The 26054-nt window shown below is 35.6% G+C and overlaps 1 protein-coding gene across 1 annotated transcript in view; it reads right to left on the bottom strand.

Moving 5' to 3' along the window:
- Window positions 1–21694, bottom strand: part of LOC129250842 (hemicentin-1) — a 336677-nt gene extending 314983 nt beyond the window's left edge. Inside the window, exon 1 of the mRNA XM_054890469.1 lies at window positions 21454–21694. Coding sequence (XP_054746444.1) covers window positions 21454–21694 — 241 coding nt within the window. The remainder of the gene's footprint in view (window positions 1–21453) is intronic.
- Window positions 21695–26054: the final 4360 nt, after the last annotated feature.

Raw genomic sequence — 26054 nt, 5'->3', positions numbered from 1 at the left:
AGTTTTAATCATAGATTTTAAGTTTAAATGTTAAAAATCTATTCTATGAAATTTTATTAACATAGAATATATGACAAATGAAATACATTTTACTTGATAACAGTAGCCGCTTTAAAAAGATCGGTTATATTTCTAATCGTTCTACCATTACTTTTGTGCACTTAATTTTCTATCATTGAAGTACCTGAATACCTAGATTTAAACAAAATTCCTGTAATAATTATGAATGGAGTCATTTCAGTTATCAACTATTCACATTCAAAATGGATAATGCACTTTTAGATTATTCACTCAAATATAAAAACAAAAACAAAACGTACTGACTGTCTACCACATTTTTGCGCCTATATATCTGTCTACGGATTCCTTCAGCTGACAACATAAAAGCCAATGCACTCACAGCTGCTTTAATGCGGATGAAGCGATGAAAAATGAGAAAATGGAAACAGAAATAAAAAAAAACCTTTTTCACATTTATGGAACACAGCTGTCGTTGAGTCCGCTGTGCTTTCAGAAATGAATATATTTTCCTGGTTTTCTAGGTACGTTGGTATGCGAGCAGATTTCAGTACAAATAGGCGACTGCACCTTTACAAGAGCTGACTAAAAACCAAAAAGAAAAACAAAAGCATAAACACCAACACATACACAAAAACCAGTTATAAGTTCTTATAACAGCAGAGGTGCAGCTGTGAAATGTGCCAAGCGAATAGCTAAGTTCATACCATTACATACATACAAATGGCGTGGCAGTAGGCAATAGGCAAAAGGTAAGTGTATTAGTGTGCAGCGAGTGAATGAGTGTAAGTAAGTGAGTGCAGTTTTTTACACTCGCTCCATTTTTTGCTCCCCTTTATCCTGCTTTTGCTGACACACTTTTTTCGGTGCATTGGTGAAAATTATTTTGCACGCCCTTCTAAGAGGAAAGTGCGCGCCACACTTACATATCTATGTATGTATATACATACATATGCAAGACTGCATTACTTTTTGTCAACACACATTTCGCTGCATCTGCCAGTGCTCCTTTTCAGTATTCATAAAAACAAATGTAAATGTATGCTCACTGCGGTTTTAGTTGCGCTCTGCCATTCCCCTGCTCTTTGGCTTTTTTGTTTCGAAAACTGCTGCTAATGCAGCCATTATGCGAATTTCGGTGCAACTGTGCCATACTTCACATAGTTGGCAGCTACTTGTAAGCATATATTCTACTCTACATATATACATACACACATACACACACATACTATTATATTTACTTGCATAAAACGATTTTTCTATATTTGTGCAAGCGTGCCCGTGCAGTTGCGCAACTTAGCCATAATACAGGTGGGTGTTAAGTAATTAATGTTGGCTGCCATTTAAGTGCAGCTAAACACTTTTGCCGCAGCTAATTGCATATTTGAATTTATTTCTTTTTTTCCACTATACATTTTGCTATTATAAGAAAGGTAGGTGCGGGGTAATTGTAAGTGGCGCACACCGCGTCTTGGTTTGTAGCGCATTTGATACATGGCAGCCATTTTGTAATTTAATAATATTATATATGCACATACTCCTGTGTAGGGTTTGGAAATATGTAAGAAAATATTTAAATTGTATTAGAAAATTCAACACCGATTAAAACATAAAATCGATATTTTTTAGAAATAAAAAATTTCACTCGGCCTTCCGTCGAACCCGATTTTCGAAAACATAGCGCCATAATGTGGCGCCGTAATCCAAAAACGAAAATGTGGAGAAAAGCGGCCACAAAACTTTCTTTTCACTCTAACAGACAGATTTTCAGCCAATGAGTGGCTCCTAATGGATATCGGCTTGAACCTTTTACACAGCATAAAAGAAGAGCTGGTAAATGCTTTGGAGTTTTGGAAAATGTGGGCAGTATGCTGATAGGTCTATAGTCACCAGCATAAATAGCATTTGTCTTTTTTACGACTGGGAAAACTATAGCCTTGTTCCATATTGCTGGGAAACTAGTCAAGCAATGGTTAATTATTGGATTGACAATACGGACAAATTTTAGCGAGATGCCATCAGCACTAGACTTTATTTTGGATAAAGCATTCAGGACATCTACCTGTCATAAATTGAAACTATTCTTTTAGAGTAGCTCAAGTTGAAGACTTTTTTCAAATAGGAGCACAATTTGTTTTCTTACCAACACTAATAAAATAGTCATTAAGTTCATCAAGATCAATCTCACATTCGGGACTTTCCTTACCATGCATTTTAAATTTTTTTAGGTTGCACCACAGTTCTCATGTTGGAAGTGACGGATCAAGTTTTGAGTAACTGTTTGCTTGTCGTATTATTGGTTTCATTTCGCATTTCCTTGTACCGGCGCCAAGAAGTATCCGTCAAGTTTTCTCTCCATTTAGCATAATACTGGGTTTCCCATCTTCGACGGACCCATGTGTTTTTTTTAAATCAAAGAAAAACACAATTTTTGTGATTTTGACGATAATAATCATTTTACTTGGTTCAAGTAGATTTGTTGACATCACTTTTTGAATATGATATCGCTCAAATGGCCGCCTTGAGCCTGTACGGCGTATTGTGCCCGTTTTGCAGCATTTTTCATAGTTTTAGCTAACATTTCGGCTGGAATAGCGGCTATTTCCTCACGGATGTTGTTCTTAAGCTCTTCTATGGTCTTTGGCTTATTAATATAAACCTTTGATTTTAAATATGCCCACAAAAAGAAGTCAGGTGGTGTTAAATCGGGTGAACGCGGTGGCCAGTCAAAATCGCAATTTTTCGACATCAAACGACGAGGAAACAATTTCTTCAAAAAATCGATTGTGGTGCGAGCTGTGTGTGGTGGAGTGCCGCCGTCTTGTTGAAACCAGAACTGCCTCATACGCTTTCGACGAATAATTGGTATCATAAAAGTGGTTATCATATCGCGATAACGCTCCTGATTGACGGTAACAGCTTGACCATCTTCATTTCCGAAGAAAAACGGCCCAATAATCGTTTTCGCTCTAACGCCACACCAAACAGTGACTTTTTCGTTGTAAAGTAATTACCTCTTGAATTTCGTGAGGATTTTCAGTGGCGTAAATACGGCAATTTTGTTTGTTTACTGTCCCGTTCAGTAAGAAATGAGCCTCATCGGAAATGATGATTTTGTTCTTCTTCTTCTTCTTTTGACTTCTTTTGTTGAATGTAAATTTCAACAATTTCGCAGCGCTCGCGTGGCGTGTACTGTTCCATGACTAAAAAATCTGGACCGACGCTTCCAACGAGGTATGCTATTAAGCGATCTGACGTCTGTGTCAAAAGATACAGGGTTGCCAGATGGGTCACTCGAATATGGGCAACCCAGTACTTGTTGCGCTTTCTAATGGCAGCTCGAACTTTCGAGTTGTACCAAGGACATGAAGTATTTAAAACATTTACAGAACGAAGCGGAACATGCAGGTTAAATAACGAGGATAAGTTACGATTAAGGGAGTCAAGTTTATTATTAACAGTACTAAGAACCCATAGCTGAATACAGAGAATTAACATTCAACGACTTAAAATCACGATACTCGTAGGTGGCACCTAAATCTGGACGATTCATCACAACATCTAAACTGAAAAATAATAAGTCATGGTCAGAGATAAAATCAGCTTGGTCGAATTTCAGAATATGCGACAAGTCAGTTATAAAATAATCAAACAGACTAGATTGGAAGTTATTTGCAAATCTCGTTGGCGTAATTCCGTTAACGACACAAAGTCCAGCTGTTGCCAAATGGTCGAATAGTTTACTACTTCTCTCTTCTTAATTGGCGCGATAATCGCTTACGCGATTTTGGCCGAGCTTAATAAAGCGCACCAGTCGTTTCTTTCTCGTCCTAACCGGCGCCAATTGGACACACCAAGTGAAGCCAAGTCCTTCTCCACCTGATCTTTCCAACGCAGAGGAGGCCTTCCTTTTCCTCTACTACCACCAGCTGGTACCGCATCGAATACTTTCAAAGCCGGAGCGTTTGTATCCATTCGGACGACATGACCCAGCCAACGTAGCCGCTGGATCTTTATTCGCTGCGCTATGTCTATGCCGTCGTAAAGCTCATACAGCTCATCGTTCCATCGTCTGCGATATTAGCCGTTGCCAACGTGCAAAGGTCCAAAAATCTTACGCAGAATCTTTCTCTCGAACACTCCAAGCGTCGCTTCATCGGATGTTGTCATCGTCCAAGCTTCTGCGCCATACGTCAGGACGGGCATGATGAGAGTCTTGTAGAGTGTTAGTTTTGTTCGTCGAGAGAAGACTTTACTGCTCAGTTGCCTACTTAGTCCAAAGTAGCACTTGTTGGCAAGAGAGATTCTACGTTGGATTTCAAGGCTGACATTGTTATCGGTGTTAATGCTGGTTCCCAAATACACGAAGTCTTTTAAAACCTCAAAATTATAACTGTCTACAGTGACGTGGGTGCCGATACGCGAATGCGCCGACTGTTTGTTTGAAGACAGGAGGTACTTCGTTTTGCCCTCGTTCACCACCAAACCCATTCGCTTTGCCTCTTTATCCAGTTTGGAGAAGGCAGAACTAACAGCGCGGTTGTTAAGGCCGATGATATCGATATCATCGGCATACGCCAACAATTGTACGCTCTTATAAAATATTGTGCCTGAGCGATTAAGTTCTGCGGCTCGTACGATGCTCTCCAACATCAGGTTAAAGAAGTCACACGACAGTGAGTCACCCTGTCTGAAACCTCGTTTGGTATCAAACGGCTCGGAGAGGTCCTTCCCAATTCTGACGGCGCTGCTGGTGTTGTTTACTACTACTAGTTTCGTTTTTTAAAAGGCTTACATTAAAATCACCACACAGCAGGATACGCTCGTAATTTAGGACAAATTCAGACAAGTCAACAAATAGTGTGTCAAGAGCAATATTTTTGTTAGGATTGTGGACACATGCAATTAAAATTTTATTCATGCCATCAGATACTTCAGTAAATAGGTACTCATTTTCGCAATTGTTCAACTTTGCTACCAATCTAATTTTCAAACTTTTTTTACAGTACTCTGCAACTCCCTTGACCTAGCCTTTCAAAACTGAGAGCACCCAGGTAGCATAGTCTAGTTTTCGAGCGAGCCGGACAGTAGCATAAGACATGCTCCAGAGTTTCTCTTGTATTCGGGCCTTTATACTCCCTGCAAGCATCGTTTAATTATAGGTTACATAAGAGATTCTAATTGTGGACTCCAATTTGGGTTTGTTGTTTTGATCTTGTTCCACACATGGAGGGACCTGTTTTACGTCGCCTCCGAACAACAGATGGTTTTTTATTTAAAAGTAAATCAAGCGGCCGCCGTAGCCGAATGGGTTGGTGCGGGACTACCATTCGGAACTCACAGAGAGAACGTTGGTTCGAATCTCGTTGAAAACACCAAAATTACGAAAAAAACATTTTTCTAATAGCGGTCGCCCCTCGGCAGGCAATGGCCAACCTCCGAGTGTATTTCTTCCATGAAAAAGCTCCTCATAAAAAATATCTGCCGTTCGTAAATGAACAATTTTCTAAGGACGGCAACAACAAAATTTAATTTAGGTAGCACAACTCTGAGTACAAGATTTCACTTATCAAATATGATCCCGGAGATCAGTAATACTTTTGTATAAAATCTAGCAATTGTCAAGTTCTTTGCTAAGATATATCGTCAATAAAAATCGGCATTCGGTCTCCAAACTTATTTAAAATTCATTATTTTGGCGTGTCTTAGGTTGGTAAATATAAATGTTTTTTTATCGAGATACATTCCTTATTAATTTGTTCGTTTTATTTGGGCATACTTTCCACTTTTATAACTAATTTCATTTAGCGAAATAATGACCAAATAAAAATAAAAGTTTTTTTTAAGACACTTTTTATCTATTTCAATGAAAAAAAGCTACAAATTAAAAATTCAGTAGTATTTATATATATACATATATATGTATATAATTGGCACGTACACCCTTTTTTGGATGTTTGGCGGAGCTCCTCCTCCTATTTGTGGTGTGCGCCGTAATGTTGTTCCACAAATGGAGGGACCTACAGTTTCGAGCCGACTCCAAACGGCAGATATTTTTTTATGAGGAGCTTTTTCATTGCAGAAATACACTCGGAGGTTTGCCAATGCCTGCCGAGGGGCGACCGTTTTTTGAAAAATGCTTTTCTTAATTTGGTCTTTCACTAAGAATCGAGCCTACGTTCTCTCTGAATACCGAATGGTATTTACGAATCAATCCATTCGGCTACGGTGGCTGCAATATGTTGGTGTTTAGGGTGATAAAAAAATTTGTTTTCTGATTTGTTTTGAGTTACTCTCGACAAAAATGATATATGCAAATCTGTTTTGATTTTAGGATTCCAATATAAATTAAAATAAATTAATTCCCTATAAATTAAAAATTCATTTGGCGAGTTTTTGGGGTAGTGTACAATTTTTGTTTTTGCTTTTTTCTTTTTGTGTTGGTCTCGGAGTGTTTTTCTGTTCGGTTCAACCTGTTCTAATGTAAAGAAGTTCAAGACCACGCTTGTGGGAAAGACATTCGATTTTCAGTGTAATACAAAGTGCCTGGAGGTTCTGTATACATAAATTATTAATTCTATATAAATTAAAAATTAATTTTGAGCGTTTTTAGGGCAATACAATTTTTTTTTCATTTTCGGTGGTCCATAAATTATAAATCCTATATACCTTTCAGCTATTAGTCCATAGATGTCGCTAGGAGTACTTTTGAACCTTCCCAAATGTCTTTTTTTTCGTCTGTCATCTGTCAACAATATTCAGTTCATTGTTTGTTACGTTTCATACAACAATGCATTTTTGTCGCTCTTAAAAATGTCGAATTTTGAGCCTTCAAACTACGATTTGCGGACATCGTTGATTCTCTGTTATCAATTGAAGAAAAACGCATCTCAAGCCCATCAAATGCTTATAGAAGCTTATGGCGGACATGCTCTAAGTAGAGCACAGTGCTTCAGGTGATTTGAAAAATTCCGAAGTGGTGATTTTAGCGTGGAGAACGAGAACCGTGGCCGGCCACTGTAAAAGTTTGAGGACCCCAAATTGCAAGCATTGTTGGATGAAGATGATGTTCAAATGCAAGAAATGATGGCAGAGCAGTTGGGAGTGACCCAAAAAAACATTTCCAAATGTTTGAAAGACATAGGCATGATTTTAAAGGTCGGAAGATGGGTGCCGCATGAACTGACTTGATGACAATTCACCACCACATCGAACAAGAGCGACCCGGGAATTGGTGGAGACGTACGATTGAGAACCGCTGGTGCATCCGGGTTACTCAACAAACTTGGCGCCTTCCAATTATCATTTGCTTGCGTCGATGGGCCACGCACTTTCCGAGCAGCGCTTCAATTCTCACGAAGAAGCCAAAAAATGGCTCGATGATTGGTTTGCGGCCAAAGACGGTCAATGGGAAAAATGTGTCGCTAGCGATGGCTATTATTTTGAAGATTAAATATGTAACCATTTTTTGTTAGTAAACGTTTGAAATTGAAAAAAGTCTCATTTCATAGGTATATACATGGGTATTCGAAAGTTTTTATATTTTGTTTTTCTTTCCGTATACACTTTCAAGTGTAGGAATGTGTAAGATAAATAGAAAATTAACTTATGGAGTTTAGGGTGATCCAAAAAAAAAATTGTTTGACAAAACTGATAAATGCAAAATGATTTGTTTTAGGAGTACACCCAACATAAGTTCCATAATTAATTCTATATAAATTAAAAATTCCTTTAGAACTTTAGGGTAAGTTAAAGTGTTTTTGCTTATAATCTTTTAAGCGCAAAGTGTTTCTCTGACACTTTTGTTCAACCTGTTCTAATGTTAAGACTAGCTAGATCACACCTGTGTGAATGAAATTCGGGTTTTAGGGTGATCCAAAAAAAAATTTTTTTTTTAAGACACAAAAATTGTAAATTTAATATAAAATAAAAATTTATTTTCGCAGTTATTAGGATGATCTATTTTTTATTTGCTTTGGGATCTTTCCATGTAAATTATTAACCCCTTTTAGAAAAATTAAAAGTTTTAGAATGATCCAAAATATAATATTTCTCTTTTTTAGTGATACTTTCCAAGCGAATTTTTATCCTACATAAATGAAAAATGTATTTGTTATTTTAATTTATTTTTTAACAGCCCTCTCCTCTTTGAAGGGACAACACATAACTCTTACGTGCTTTAGTGACATAAGTAAGTTTCGGATAATTTGCCGACGCACAGCTTGATATGGCAGGCAGCTTAATAAGGTACAGAAAAAAAATTATAAAAAAATATTAAGTGCGATTAGTAGTGCTGCAGTGAACTCGTAAAAGCAATTTTTATTGCCATAAATTCATACATTCTACTTCAATAAAAGAATAAATTATTAATATAGTCATTAATAACGTTACATGTCTGTCAATTTGCTGCGCTGAACTATTGAACCTGGCCAATTGAAACTAAAACAAAAACAAAACTGAACTAACGCCACTTACTTAAATAAAATACCTTCCAAGGCATATGTATAGTTGCATATGCGTTTGCGAAAGAGAAGTGTAAACATACGCCAGTGCACATATTAGTCCAATACTTTCACACAAACTAACTACGTGTGTGCGCATGTTTATGAGTTTAATTACAACATAGCGGCTTGAGTCTATTGACTTTTTCATTTATCACTAAAGGGATATTGCAGCAACATGCAAATGTAAATGCAAATTGCCGCAAATGAAGATAAAATGCAAAGCTAAATAGAACACAAAATGTAAAAGAAGGCAACAAATAGTAAACACGAAAAGCTTTTCGCATAACAAATACAGTATGTTTAATACAAACATACCTGCGCACACACATATTGCATATTGGTAATATTTTTAGGCTTTGCACACGCAACTTCAATGTAATACCGGTTGTTAGTTGTGTAACATTAAATACTCACACACACACATATGCACTTTTATGATACAATTCTCTCACACATGCAACACGGTTGTCAATACATAGCTAGGCACTCTTGTCGCCTTTAACATTTATATTTGTATAGGCATATGTGAGCTAGGAGCCAGACACTCATGAGCAACATTAATTATTCATTGATTGTAGCAATTATTTTTCTGCATGCAGCTGCCGGCAATAACTACTGACACTACTTTATATAGGCAAACCTACTTGTATACATACGCCTTTTGAGCGAATGGAAGTCTACATTGCCACTTTCAACGAATGGAAGTCTACTTTGCCACTTTCAACGAATGGAAGTCTACATTGCCACTTTCAACGAATGGAAGTCTACTTTGCCACTTGTCGTCATCTACTTTGTCTGCCACTTGAAACTCGAAACCGCTATAATTCGTATATATGTAATATACATATATTCTAGGTAATTGCACTCACGCATACCGGTCTATGTTTGTATAGATTTTTACATATATACGAAAACTTGAATATGCAACACGTTATTGAGTGTGTAATAAATTACAATCGGCTTAAGTTAGTTGCAGCAAGACTCTCGCATTAGTTGCAAGCAATTGTCGCTCAACAACTTATCAGTATGTAAGTAAAGGGTTTTCCAATAACAGGCGTTATTTTGAATAGCCCCCCAATTTCAGTAGATGTCACTTTTGAAGCTGTTATTTTTTGATATTTGACAAGTAGAAACTACGCCATTAATAAAAATGGAACGATACACGCTTAAACAACGCACTGAAATTATTAAAGGCAGGAAATGCTGAGAGCTCTCTACTCTCCTAATAAACAAGTATATATGTAATTATTATAGATGCATGAATATTTATATGCAACGAACTAACTTATTTGTCTATTTATTTGTAGTACCTACATGTCCACATAAAATTATTTCTTGTTTTGAGTGAGGGTTTTTAATGTTCAGTCCTTGCTTTTTTTAACTTGTATGAACCTTCTTAAAATACAACTATTCACATGTGTTTTTGTCAGACATACATACATAAGAATTCTTATAAGTTTCTACCATCCGTATTTTTTATTTGCCGATATATGTACATACCTGGAATGAAAGAGAAAAAGTGAGTATTAAATATTAATGGAATACGTTTGTTAAGGTTTTTTTTAATTTTAAGAATACTGTAAGTATGCGAACAACCTCGTTGCCATTTTTTCAAGTTTTATGAAAATTTTTAAATAGCCAAGAACATATAAGCAGTAATTTTTAGAAGAATGTTAAACTATATACTAAATTAAAATAAAAATAACTAAAATAGTGGAATTGAGTTTGTTGAAAAATGAGTTTATTTCTTACTTGCTCTTATCCAAGTATCCGCCCACAAAATACATTGTGTGACAATAAAATTCTATTTTATTTGGGACTAGCAAACCCGGCCCCCTTCGCTGGGCACACTAAAATAGAATAGATATGGTTTCGAACAGAAAATATATGATTTTCATATTATTTATTTCTTTATTCTTTATTCAACCGCTTTGGCATAAACAATATTTTTTGTTTTTCTATTTGTTTTTGAGTAAATAAATATAAAATATAAATTGAAAATCAGGAAAAAAGAAGATTGTTTTTAAATTTCAAATCAACGCATATGAATAAACAATCGTCCTTTTTCCTGATCATCCATGAATTTTTCGTTTCAATTTATATGTTTTATTAAGCATTGGAGCTTTTTTAACCATTATCCATTTATATTTTTCAAAAAAAAAACGAAAAAAAAAATTTTTTTTCCACGAACACATAATTTCATTCGGATTTCACATTAAATTCTCAAATTTCCATAAGAAACTATTCACTGTTCCAAAATCCACTCCAAAAAAATTCACAAACAATTTTTACATGTTGCACTTACTTTTTCCTTATGGCATCCAAATCAGAAAGAAATATTGACACATTGTAACTCACACTGTCAATTTGACAGTTCAGTTCCGCCCCAAGCGTTAAAAAAGTAAGCGACATTATGGCTGGTTCAAAAGAACGATGTACCCGTTGCCAGTGCTCCGAATTACAACCACATTTTACGAAACCCATTTTCAATACTTACTTAACAATGTGCGTAAGTTTGGTTTAATTCGGTGCAAAGACACGGCGGGTCCACGTTTTGGCATATATTTCGAGACCCTAGTCATCAATAGGTATGAAAATTACCCCGTATTAAAGCACTTATCAACAGCTTTCATTTGATACCCATATTGTACATACACAACCAAAGGTTACCCGGGTCCACGTTTTGACCTATATCCCGAGACCCCAGTCACGTAGCGGCATGAAAAATACTTTGTACTAAAGTAGTCACCAACAGCTTTCATTTGATACCCATATTGTACATACACAACCAAAGGTTACCCGGGTCCACGTTTTGACCTATATCTCGAGCCCTATTTCCAAAATAAAATATAATCCATGTTACTCGTGGATGATGTAGCTTTCGAATGGTCAAAGAATTTTTAAAATCGGTCCAGTAGTTTTTGAGCCCATTCATTACAACCAAACAAACAAAGTTTTCCTCTTTATAATATTAGTGCAGATATGCGTCAAACTGAAGCTCTCGTCAAGTAGACTAAAATTGCATACTTGGAATTTTGAATTGACTCTAAAAATCAGGACTTTGAATTGAAAAATAATTTTTTCATATTTGGAACATACAGTTATCCGAAACTATATATTTACTTATTCGCTGACAAATAATATGTCTTTCAAAAAGGATATTGAGCTTCTTGCAATGCTATATAAAATGGTAATATGTCTTAAGTAATACCGCAGTAATTGGGTAAAATATAAGAATATTTGAAATTGTATGCACTTTTTATTTTGAATAGTGCTTGAAATGAATAGTGTCTTAAATGATAAACAAATCAGCGCATAAATATAACTAGAAAAACATAAACTACCTTCAATTCTGTTTTTAACGAGCTATAAATTATGGAAATCCATTGGTATTCGGCTAAGATATTTCACGATTTTATTTCACGGTAAAAAAACTACCCACATATTTTTAAAGAAAAGTATACAGTAAATTAAAAAAAGTGATAGAGCTATTACCCTGAAGAGTTGAAGATCCAAGTAAACTGCTTTTCGCTAAACTATTTTAATACAAAATAATGTTTATTACAACAGAGTCAAAAAGGAATTGAAGGTGATGATTCTACTAAAAATGTCTCTCCTCTTCTCTTGGTTTTTCCTTCTACCCGGGACTGCATCTGCATTCCTTCGGGGTAGAGGGCCAAAATAGCGTCCTAAAAAGGACACTTACTTACTCACTCTGTGCCCAGGGTCGTCTGTTTTGAGAAACCTTTGCGCAATGGTCCTCAACATAACTTTCCATTTCGCGCTTCTTTTTTCGGATAATATCCTCCACGAAATTTGTGACTTCATTCCATTTTTCTTCGTCTATCATCATTTTCTCGATAATTTCTTCAGGTATAAATACACCAATAGCTCGTTGCAGACCTGTTCTCTCTACGTTCCACCTCTCGCATTTAAAGAAGGTGTGCTTTGCATCATCATACTCAGTATCTCCATACATGGAGTTTGGTAGGCTCATTTTTCCCATTCGCCACAAGTACTTGCGAAAGGGCCCATGTCCGGACAAAAACTGTGTGAGGTAATATATAGTTAACCTCACGGTGATTTCTTTCTAACCACTTTTTTAGATATAGAGTAATTTCCCGCTGTCCATCTACCATACCGTTCAGAGTTCCATCTTGCTTGGCAAAATGTGCGCGTTTGAACTCTAATATCGGAGAAGCGAGGTACTGAGATTCCTCTGATTTTTGCCTCCTCTTGCTCTTGTGCTAGAATATCTATAAGGATGGTTCCGCTGATAACTAAAACCGCTGCTTCAGATACTGTTCTGTGTGAAGTGGCTACTCTGAGAGCGCAGGTGCGTTGCACAGATTGCAAAGTTTTCCGAGGGCATTGAACCCTTAGCGAATCTGGCCATATTTCGCATCCGTATAAGAGAATCGAGTTCGTCGTGTCCATTAAAAGTTTTCGCTTGTTCTGCGTTGGACCTCCAAGGTTTGCCATGAGTTTACTTAACATGCCGCTCATTTTGGCAGCTCTTGTAGCAGATTCAAGATCCCGAATAATCTATTGAAGATTACTCGTAGCTATCTAAGCAATCGCGTGCTCTTATACGAAACGCGAGAAGGATGCAAGGCTAGGCAGGGTATAGCATGTGGATGGCACTAACAATTCTATGACCAAACAGATCTCTATTTGACGAGTTGCTAAATCAGTATTAAGGATAAGCATCAGTGCTGCTTGCAAGAGCAATAATTTTTTCACCAAAGCTGTCATTGTTTTATATCTCAACTTTTTATACGACGTGCCACTCAAGTACACTTGCCGCCATGGGGAAAACATGTTGGTTTGACAGGCCTACTACACTAGTCCACATAAATACTACTCATACGCCATGTGGTACCTATCATAGCCTATAAGTACTTCTGTTGTATTATGAGCCTCCGGGTGTATTTCTCCGCATAAAAACTATTTGCCGTTCGGAATAGGCTTAAAGCTATGGGTCCCTTTATTTGTGGAACAACATCAAGACGCACGTCACAAATAGGCAAAGGAGCTTCGCCTTAACCCAAAAATGTTATATCAATATTGTTTGAAAAGCCTGATGCCATGTAAAAAATAACAATGGAATGGATTTTAAAAATATTTTCTTATTTAAAGTGAATACCATTTCACTAGCAACAAAGAAAAAGACAAAAGTTAAATTTATAAGGATTTAATAATTTTTTGGCATGCATATCCGCTAAAGTTATTTAAGATATGTAGAAAAAAATCCATGCAAATAAGCCTCAAAAGTAAAGAAAAATTCTTTGTGGTTCAAGCAAGTTCATGAGCACATTCTTTAATCTCGTACAATAAGTGGAAGTAGACTTAAAAACATATTAATTTATGTTAAAATAAAAAGTGAAGTAAGTAAGTGCTGTTTTGATCACTCTGTGTATATTAAAAAGAAAACGAAACCGAAAGCAAAAACGAAAGCGCTCAAGAATATCCTAACTAACTTAAGCACTAAAGTCAATGTTGCTTTTCTTTATATGAAACAATAAAAAAATGCCATTTCACTTGTGCGTAAGAAGTTTTAATAGAAATTCCGACAATATCAGGATTGTAGGCAAATAATCCCACGATTTTCGGTACTTAGATAGGACCAAAATTCTGGAACCCAGGAATTTCGAGATTGCCGTCTCTAGTAGCCATACAATAGATTTATGCATTGAGTTCAAAGATTTGAATTTCCATAGAAAGTATTATGTGGAAAATTACAATATCTAATAGTATCAATATAAGGAGTCCTTCAAAAGACTCAGGGCGCGTATTGCCCTAAAATCATACATATACGAATTTTTATTCTTTCAGGTTTCACCATTTTTATTTAAATTTTTTCTTGAAATTTTTTCAGCACACGTTGAATTGTCCATTCGTTCGGGGTATTATTCCCACAAAAAAATTACGAATTTGCGATTTGTTGTTCTTCAAAGACGACTATCTGTTTAATAAGTTTTAATAACTTTATAGCTTTACAGGGTTTGATTGAAAAGTAATGAGCCTTCCCGCGCGGAGCGTTTGCCAAGCCATGAACCGAATCGGCTGGTGGGGGAAAATTATCGTTGGACCTTCCCCTTCCACTAGAAACTGGTCCCAGTTCGCTGGCAACAGCTGTACAGTCAACATCGCTCCGCGCGTGAAAGCTGTTTTAAAAGTGTATTTTACGTAAAGCTAAGCAAAACGAGTACCGAAACCATTGGGCTACTCAAGGAGGCTTACGGGGACCAATCTCTGTCCAGTGTCCAGGTAAAATGGTGGCACAAGTCGTTCAAGGAAGGCCGGGAGGACGTCGAAGACGAACAGCGATCTGGAAGGCCTTCGACGACGCAAACACACGAAGATGTGAACCGGGTTCGTGAATTTTTGAACATTGACCGTCGTTCTAGTCAACCTGAGATCAGTGAACAGTTAAATTTAACTTATTACAATGTGCGGGAAATCGAGACCGGAAAACTTGAAATGCGCAAAATGTGTGCCAAATTGGTTCCAAAGGTTTTGACGGATGAACGAAAGCAATTGCGTGTGGTATTGGAAAGTGACGAACAGGATAATACTTTAGACAATTGTATCACAGGAGATGAAACCTGGTGCTTTGAGTACGATCCTGAGGGCAAGAGAGAGAGTGCGGAGTGGCACACGAGCCAGTCGCCACGACCCAAGAAGACGCGCATGTCGAAATCCAAGGTCAATACAATGCTGATCATCTTTTTCGACTCTCGAGGCATCGTCCACAAGGAGTTTGTACCTCCAGGAAGCACTACAAACGCGGCATTTTACAAAGAAGTGCTCCTTCGGCTGAAAAACCGCGTCGCCCGGGTTCGGTCCGCCCTCGTCAACAATTGGACCCTTCATTACGACAATGCGCCGGCGCACAGCGCCTTCTTCTGCACCTCTGCATTGGCCAAGATGGGGGTTCCGGTGCTTCCCCACCCTCCCTACTGCTCAGACCTGTCCCCTCCAGACTTCTTCTTGTTCCCGCGCCTGAAAAGAAAGCTGAAGGGGAGGCGTTTCGACTCCATCGAAGCGATCCAAAAAACTGTAACAGCCGAATTGAACGCGATTACGGCGGATGAGTTTAAAAAAGGTTTCATTCACTGGAAGGACCGCTACCGGCGGTGTATTGGCGCTCAAGGGTCCTATTTTGAAGAATATTAGTTGTATAAGCCAAAAAGTTTAATAAAACTGCTTAAAAAAATAAGGGTGATTACTTTTCAATCAAACCCTGTATTCCATCGATGACTTAACAAAGGTGCCGTCAACTAATTATTCACTACTAACACCCATGCGTCACTTTTGAAATTGAATTTTTTTCTCCAACGTTTCAAAGGCAAAAATTAAAATATCCTCGTAATCGTACTGGTGCTACCTAACCCATGAATTTTATTACTCATACGCCGTGTGTCCTTGCACAGTTTTTTGTAAATGAAATATTTTTTATTGGTTTACAATGCGCATATTTCTTTCCATGGGTTTTCAATGTGGAATATATTATGCAGACATTCTGTAAATTAGAGAACGACGCAAAATAGATGTATTTGCCAGTGAACGATGGTAAAACACCCAAAGAGTACTTTCATATTAGAAGACACGCAATGTTGATAATTATAGCTTGAACGTTGTGAACTTCCTCATCCAGTGAGAGCCTAACTGGTGAAGGTTTTTAGTCTCAGCACAGATTATGTAAACACTTATGAAGAGAATGACTTGTAATTTTTTACTCGTATGACCTGTTAACTCATTTAAATGTTTTCCTTGTGAAATATCTCCTGGCAAGATTTTGTGACAGTGTGGCTATAGCCTAGATTTTTGGAGTTGTAAAGGACTAGTTTATCTAGGATGCACATAAGCACCACAAATAATGCCAAATAAAACTAAAAATAACTCTCATAAGCAGGTATTGCTTTGAGCGTGGTAAGCAATTGAAAATCTGAGCTCTCTCTTGATGAAAAAATGGTGTGGAAACGTGGACGACGTCTAACAAAGATGGCCATGTATTGAGAGTTTTATAAGAAAACTATGATATGCATTGTTTTTGAACTCTATTAGGACTATGACTCGCCGCCAACGGTCAACGTCAAAAAACGGAATTATTAACTATAAGCTGTGCGAGTTTTTAATGACTTGAATATGGAAAAAAGCATGAAATTATAACGATTTCAATGACCTAAGCATGTCGTGCGTTAAAAAATCCTTTGACTCGGCGCACATATTTACACAGCAAAAGGAAGGACACCCCACACACAATAACAAAGGGACTTTAATGCGCTTAAGGGGTTAGGTGGGTTACAGAGGTTCAAAAAAAGGGTATTTTTACTATTTTTTTTTTAATATATACATATATTTTATTTAAACAATTCAGCATATCAAAGATACATATTTAAACAGTATTTTGTGAAATTTTTATTTAAAAATTCCGAAAACTCAGCCGTTGGTACCTCATCTCCCTTAACGTCTCACAAAAAAATGCTCGTGCCGTGGACAGCATAACTCATAATTGGTTCATTTAAAATCAAAAAACCAAAAATATTTCGTTAGTACATGGATAAATCTCGTTACTGGACGAAGGAAAAAAAAATAAAATTTAATTTGAATTTTTGACAGACTTTGAACAAAAAAACACATTTTTTGGTCAAATTTTCGTCATGTGTTGGCTCGAAAAAATTAGTTGTAATAAAAATAAAAAAAAATCCTTCGTTCAATAACTTGATAATGTTATTCCAAAGATGTGTGCAAAATTTGAACAAAATCGCTTCATAACTTTTCGAGAAATCGTGTCCACCGACTTAAAAAATCGAGTTTTGAGATAAACGCGTATACCTGCGAAACGCTGCACTGACATGGCCTGATGGGCGGAACTTCTGAAGGGTCTATCTCGTAGAATTTTACTCGGATCAATTTGAAATTTTAGGAGAATATTTTAAACATATTATACTATTTAATAAGACAAAAAAAAAAAAATCGATTTTTTGAAATTTTCAAACCCACCTAACCCCTTAATACGAGTAATTTTGAACAGGACAAAGGTAATTGGAAACATTTTTTGATCTTGACTCAAATAAAAAAACCAAAGCGAAATATGGCGCGAAATAGGAAGTGGCGTGTATAATTTATTTCTCCAGCCTTTGCCATTATGATAAAATATGAACAATTAATAGTTCGCTGTTCTGCTTTTTGCCTTGTGAGCCATTTAAATGTGCGTGAAAACCTATAAGTAAATACTTAAGTGAAAGGATAAAAGCCCCGCTTTACAAATTTTCCTTTAAAACCCCTATTATTAATTGGCCAAAATTCGCTTTTGATGGCAATGTGATTATTTACCAGCTCATTAATAATAATCAAAGACAAAGCTTTATTATAGGACACAAAAGTAAACGACAATTACAAGTCTATAATTAAAAGCAATTCACGAAAAATATATCAAATATCTATTGTCTTACATTTCCAATAGAATATAAACATCGAAGCAATTTGCTTAATCTTCAACCCTCTGAAACGGTCCTATTGTCTGGTATCAAATAAAAATTTTCCAGTATTTAACTTGAATAGGAAAATCAAGAGACCATACAACCTTAACAACAAAATCGTTCAAAAGCGGCGAATATGCAGAAAAAACAAAAGAAATAAAGAGCTATCTCGCCATGTAGTCGATGCATATTTCAGATCAACACAGTTCACTGCCGATTGTGTCGTAATAAACACTGTAATAATCATAAGTACAGACAATTCCAACAACAAGAACAAATAGGCACCAGGCAAAGTCAACTGTGCATAAAAGTTAAGCGTGGGTACAAAAAATAGCAAAGAGGAAAGCAAAAAGTTGGCTGAAAGCAATTAGGTAATAACAAATAGCGGAGGAACAGCGTTGATACCAGCACATGCCTGAATAGCTAAATATGTATGTACATACATATAATATAAATATGAGTGTATTCTGATATAGAATCACTTTCGTGCAGTGAACTTGAGGTATGTGTAGTGAAATTCTTCAGACGCGCTATGGCTTAACTGATACAGTTGCTTCGATTTAAAAGTTCACACGCTCACTCGCATACCAGCACATACTCATTTACACAGCCCATGTTGTGGATACAAAAATACTCTTGTAGATTGTGTTAGGTGGATGTATAGATATACGGCAATAAAGGTTAATCGCTCGCGTACTAAATACCAAACTAATATGGCGTGGGATGAAACTTCTAAGAAACCAATTACAAAAAAAAGAAAACAAAATCAAACAGGAAACAAGAGCAATCAAATTTGGTCCGGGCAGTAGCTATGGTGAAGGATGAAATAGCAAAGAACAATAAAAATCTCAGCGACCAAATTTAATGTCCACAATTTTTCAACACCGCAAATGTCGCAGTGAACTTTGCACGACAGTATGTCTTACAAGAAATAAGTAGACTCTAAGCAAGGGTATAAAATGTTTTATAGACATCAATCAGTGCACGTGCTGCGCACATTTCTCAGCTCTCAGCTTTATTTTTATGTGTGCTTAATTTTGAGCAGAAATGGGTTTGAGTAGTTCTTTTCTTTCGAGAAAGTTTTTGATTGGATCAAATTAACCTAAGCAAACAAACACAACTTGGTTTTTTCTAATAAAATATAATTCATACGCTTGTTAGTCTACTGCAACGCGCCGTCGCGCAATTACATAAAAATTGATATATGTCAAATAAAAAAAAAATTATTTGAAGCAAAATTTTTTGTAAAAAAAAAATTTCGGAAATATCTTTGCGTATAAGAAAGTTTCGAAAAAATTGTATAAAAAATATTTATTTTACTTTCCCATAGGCAGCCAATTATTTCACTTACAATTCTATCGAACAGTAAAATCTAAGTCCAGCAGTTTGTTGTTACTATTTAACTCTGTAAGAACCCTCGTAACAGGGGCAAAATTATAGAAAAGGGTTTTCCAATAAGAGGTGTTATTTTGATATTCAAAGAAAAATGCTATTTTTTATTATAAATGATCGGCTGTTTATTTCATTATAAAGAGGAAGATATGCCGTTAATAGTGAAAAATAATATCAGACAAATGACCAACACGACCACGCTTACAGGACAATATCTCCTTCATGAAATTTCCATAACCGAATTGCAAGGTGGCTGCCCTATGTCCTCGCTAGGCTCACGAATTCCATCTTTGAGGTCTTGAGTCGACCCTGGGCTGTTGGCGTAGACCTTCTCTTTTACGTGGCCCCAAAGAAAAAAGTCACAAGCTTAAATCACAAGATCTCGATGGACAATTGTGCTCACCTCTTCGAGAGATAACATGGTCCGGAAACTTTTCCCGTGAAGGATCAAAGGTTTCGTTGCTTGCGTCGCACGTAGTGCCGTCTTGTTGAAAACAAACGTTGTCCAGATCAATACCATCCACTTCCGGCCATAAAAGATCGTTACTCATATATCATCTTAGTATCGTTGACACCTGTTATTGGAAAGCCCTTTAGTTTCGTAAAGTTTTGTAAGGAACAGTGAAGCCAATATATTCAGGAACTTTGGCACAATCAACAGAACCTCAAATAACACCAGAAACAATCATCCAAAAGTGAAGGGTACGCCTATTGGCAAGGGACCCCAGATTTCTGTTTAGTATAGGAGTATTTAAAATTCCTCGCATAGCGCCTCAGAAGTGCTAAATTAGTAATATCTCACTAACACGATTTACGAATGTAAAACCAGAGTTATTTATCTTTGGTTGATTAACCTTCCGTCAGGCGCAACTATCAGGCTGTGAACTTCGGGCGCAATGTGCCTAAGTGGCACACTTTTAAAAACACATAATAAAAGTATAATTACATAGTTTATATATATGGGAAATACCGAAGTGGCATTAAGGGATATGAATAAGAAATAAATGTAAATATTTTCATAAAAATCTGTTTATTTGACAAAAATTTATCAGTTACAAAAGATAGTCGTAAATTAAGGTTGAAAATAAAAAGTTAAAACAGTCAACCGAAAATAGTTTACAAAAAATGAAAGAATCCAATAAAAATTCAATTTGTTGTAAATATAATCATCAAGAAAACTAATTAATTAGAGGTACAATAAAAATATAAAACTCAAACAATCCTTTTATTGCGCTTGTTTTAGGTCTCTTCGGATAGAGTATTTTCGTCCTCTGGACATAGGATAGTTTTTTTTGTTTCAGTTCGTCAACTAGATCCATATCAGTAAACCAGTTATCGCCTGTTATATTGCGTCCAGTGCCAAAAAGAGGCTCAGACATTCTCAAAACTACGTTGTTGCTAATAGAAAAGGACCCCTCTGGTTGCCTTCCAGCATAGATTTCCATGTTGTATGATGCCATATTTATTTAGTTTAGATGGTATATACTGCCTAAAGGAACAGTTTCCACGAAAACCGGGTAGCATTTCGTCTATAGTCATATTTTCCCCTAGGAATGTAACTATCTTGGCAACTTCTCATGAATTTCTCGAAAATGTCTCGAACTGGAGCGAGCCGATCCAGTTCTTTTCTTTCCTCTCTTGTACTTCGGTCATCAAAACGAAGGCACCGCATAAGTGTCTTGAATAGCTTAATATTCATGACAAGGCCAAATCTTTTATTCCCATCATCGTCTATTCCCCAAAGTTCTTCCAGATATTGACGATTCCCCTGTATGCTCCTGCAAGATATAATAATCCAATAAAAGCTCGTATTTCTATACGGTCAGTGGGTTTAATGTCCCTTTCTCTAGAAAAATTGTTTCTAATGGTCTCAATGTATTGGTTGGTGTATGTTACTATTATGTTTAATATTTCGTCGGTAAAAATATTATTCCATATATCAACAGCAGTACTAGCATTTCTTGCATTCCCTTTTACTCCAGGTAAGTGAGTAATTATGTTGTGAGGTCCTCTGCGTGCACTTCGCAGAGGTGGATTTTGATTCCACTTACTGATCTTATCTTTTCCTAGAAAAAAATGTATGTCTCCAGAATTTTCATCATCTAGGTCGGTCTCATCATCCTGCTCTGTCTCGGAATTTTCACCTCGTTCTTCTACCTCGTCATCTGAAGCAACATCGCTTTCCTCCCCACATTCGTCTTCCATTGTGGGATCGTCGTCATCAGCCACCAGCAAATTTACAACTTCTTCCACGTCTTTGGACTCATTTAAATTGAAGTATCGACGAGACATTTCTATCAAGAATATAAAACAAATTAAAACATAAAACCTTTGTAACGAGTTTGGGCGCAATGTGCCCTGCAGGCCACATCAATAAATCAGGTTATTTTCAACTAATTATTAAATGTTAATAAATTATTTAGTATTAAAATGGGGCAGTAGTTAATTGAAATCAGTAATTTTGAAAATACTTACTTTAAAAAATGTGATGAGTTAGGGCGCAATGAGCTTCTCTGATCAAACTGCGTATAACTTCACTTTGGGAAGGGAAAACACAAACTGAGTTGATTTGATATAAAGAGCACACCATAAGAAGCAGCTATTGAGCAAAAGAGTACTAAACGGTAAAAAATAATAGAGTGAGACAAAAAAATGTGTGAGCTGTGCCTCACAGATCGGGTGCGCCCGACGGAGGGTTAAGAGCCGATTATGAGACGCATAGTGAAAAAGTCAATTATTTCCTCTATTTTCTATCGTTGGCTGTTTGTTTAGCTTGCGTGCAAGTGAGACTGTTCTTGAACAATTTTTTATGAAGGATCCTTTGGGTCGGACTCTGCGCCTGTTACCTTGAGGATTCCTCTCTGAGGCCATAGCTGGTATTACTGGTGTTGGTTTTCTAAGAGTACGGCCGATCTAGGGCTCTTTCCTCTCACGGATTTCAATATTGATTGCGATCTGATTGCATCGTTTGTGTTTGATGTTTTGATGTTTGATATTTGGTTTTCTGCGCACCCGTGCATTATTGTACGGAGACATCGATTTACAAATGTTTGCAGTTTGGATGCTATTTCCAGTGATGTTTAATATGATCATTTAAAGTTATATTTCAGGCAGCTCCATAATACATACACACAAGTTTCAATATTCCTTTGTTAGTTTTTTTTGTTTGCGATGCTTAAGTATTTTGCAATAAATAATTTTTTAAACAAGAAAGTAGTAGAAATAAATTCCATAGAAAAGTTCTTAATATTCGGAGTGAAAAATTCTAATATTTTTTGTCTGAAATGACAAAATGACCTCCTTAAAAATTTCACCCACTTTTTGAGGAATATTAAGACTTATACAAATACTCTTTTTTGTTTTTTTTTTTTGGGAAATCTGTGATGTGGTTTGCCAGATTTTTAACAATAAAAGTTAATGAAACCTTATTTTTTTATTAATTAACTTTTTTATATTTTAAGAATCTCATATTTTCCCTAAATTTCATATATTTCCCTAAAATAGTTTCCCTTCTGTATAAAGTACTTTCTCCCGTAACACTAAAATGTTTCGAAATTTTTTGGAACACTTCCCCATTCAGGGTAGGAATAACGCAAAATTGTATCTGATTACTGATATTGTACGAATCCTTGCTTTTCTGCTGACTATTTAGATATGTCCTAGTAATTACAACATTCACGTAGCATGAAATTGTTACTGGGAGAATATATGTATTAGTCCGGTTTCGTATCCGTTTCTGATATCAAGGGGAAAATTAGAATTATATATATATATATATATATATAATTGGCGCGTGCACCCTTTCTGGGTGTTTGGCCGAGCTCCTCCTCCTATTTCTGGTGTGCGTCTTGATGTTGTTCCACAAATGGAGGGACCTACAGTTTCAAGCTGACTCCGAACGGCACATATTTTTATGAGGAGCTTTTTCATGGCAGAAATACACTCGGAGGTTTGCCATTGCCTGCCGAGGCGCGACCACTATTAGAAAAATGTTTTTCTTAATTTTGGTGTTTCACCGAGATTCGGACCAACGTTCTCTCTGTGAATTCCGAATGATAATCACGCACCAACCCATTCGGCTACGTCTTTACTAAAACATAGTTCGTTAGACAGCTGACGGGTCACTTTCTATGAGGGAAGCACATGGAAAAAGTAGGCATCTCTGCCCAGCATGTGAAGAAGAGGATGAGACGGCGGACCACTTTCTGTGCGTCTGCTTGGACTTCGCTCAAATCAGGCGACCACCAGCTTTCTTCGGAGGTCGGGTAGATTTAAGGGGTAACACCACTGTAGAAATTTCAAAAAATTATTTTTTTTTTATAAGCTTAAAAAATTCTTTGAACCTTTTAAAACACAGAACAAAAAGTTTTATAAGTTACCGAAGTCTATTTCATAAATATTTTAAGCTTTTAACCAAGCGTTAGTGAGTGCTACCTAACGACTTCTCCAAATTTCCAAACTTTAAACGCGTTTTTCTCAAAACACGTTTTCTGAAATTGGCACGCAGCATAACTCAAACAATTTTAAATATTTTTAATCAGGTTTTTCACTACGTCTGTATAATAACCTTCTTAAGAGAAGAGCGTAGGGGATTTTCGATAGATTAATTTAAACGATTGTTATAATTGTTTAAGTGCCGTTTTTTTAGTCCAAAATAGAGTTTTTTCCTTCAAATGCTTGCTAATTCCACAAAAATAAATATTTTTTAAATCCCCTACGTGTTTCTCTAGCTATTCTTATCTAGATTAAGAAAAAAAATGTTTCTTTGTTCCAGATTAAAATTTGCACCCTCAGTGCTGCGTGCCGCGGAGCTCCTGCAAGAGAAACCACATTACAAAAATGTCTCCAATGCCGCAATTTTGTAAAATTTTTCAATCAAACTTTGTAGTTTTGTATTTTAGTGTATAAGTAATAACTTCCCAAATCAGAGGGATTGTTTCCCCTTTCCTTCTATACAAAAAAATTCTTTAAAAATCGTGTTTATTTTACGCGTGTACAGTGGTGTTACCCCTTAAATCAAATAAAAAAGGCAACACCCGAGTGCAGTACAATGGACCTAATGTTGTCTGTTGTTTTTTGCACAATATTTTCATAAAAAATTATTAGTTTTTATTAATTATCAAAACTTGTTAATAAGTCCCTGTACTAAAGTTATTTAACGCACTATACAAGTACAGCCTAATATTGCTATGACATTTCACTAGATACCTATTCGCTTAATCATTTGTTCTATTATTTCTATATCATTCCCTTATTCCAGTATACTTTTACTCATAACTGTAAATCAAAAAAACACTAACAGCTTCACTATTTCCACAATTACGCATTGTGTCAATAATTCTTGTCAACAATAATTTGGAAAAAGTACCCAAGAGGCGTAACATATAAACGCGGGTATGCGTATACTCTCCTAGGCTTTCAGATACGAGACATTTTATGTGTTTAGTTTACCGCTTACCGATAGTGGGCGTTAGGTGGTAATGCACGCGCAAGTGCGATAACTGTTCACTTCATAAAAGATTCATTTGATAGACAATAAATATCATCGTTCGTAGCACGTAATACGTGTGTCCACATACACTTTCATATATATATATATATATATATATATATATATACGTGCGTGTATAATAATGATAATGTGGCGCTTATAACCACAATAGATTTAGGCCGAGTTTATATTACTGATTTGAGGGGTGCGACCCCAGTTTTTTTTTTTTATAAAATACGTGCGTGATGCATTGGGATGGTTTTCTTCGCCGGATTACAGCATTTTTATGGCAAACTTACGAAAAGCAAAAACAAAATTAATTTTTTTTATTGATATCGTTTTTTTAAATGTTCAAAATACTTTTTTTTTATTTAAAATTAAATAAACTAAATTTTTTATATAAACAAAATATAAAAAATATTTTTATACAAATTTTTAAAAAAATTTTTTGTTTAAAATTCAAATTCTTATTTAAATAAAAAACCATTAAAAAATAAAATTAAACAGTTTTTTTATTTAAAAAAGTTTAATAAAATTAACTAAAAAGGTGAATTGTAAATAAAAACATTAAATTTAAAAAAAAGTTTTTTACTCAAAAAAATAAATTTTTATAAAATTAAATAAATACTTAAATTGTAAATAAAAAAATTATTTGTATATAATTTATAATAATAAATAATAACTTGAATTGAGTAAAATTTTTGATTTAAGTATAAAGCAAAAAAATTAAACAATTTTTTTTGTTTAAAAAAATTTAATAAAATTAAACTTTTGTAAAATTTTTAATCAATTTTTATTTAATTTTAATCATTTTTTTACTTGAATTGAAAACAATTTAAATTCCAATTCATATTTTTATTTAATTGTACTTAATTTTTTTTTAAACACAAAGTTTTGTTAACTTTTTTTTTTTTAATAAATTTCTTTAAAATTCAAGTAGTTTTTCTTAATTGAAAATCAAAACCTTTTTTAATTTCAAATTCGAACGTTGTTTTCTAAACCAACAAGGAAAAGTTATTATTAATTTTTCACACCTTTGAAAATTTTAAAATAATGGAAGATTCTTTCAGGAGACTCGTGAAACCAACAATACCTTTAGCATTAGGCTACTGTGTACACTGTGCAAGGGGATTGTTGTCAAATAGTCTACAGAAAGAAAAA

This window comes from Anastrepha obliqua, chromosome 1, assembly GCF_027943255.1.
Source record: "Anastrepha obliqua isolate idAnaObli1 chromosome 1, idAnaObli1_1.0, whole genome shotgun sequence".
In the NCBI taxonomy this organism is placed as follows: Eukaryota; Metazoa; Arthropoda; class Insecta; order Diptera; family Tephritidae; genus Anastrepha; species Anastrepha obliqua.
This window is presented reverse-complemented; position numbering and strand designations above follow the sequence as displayed.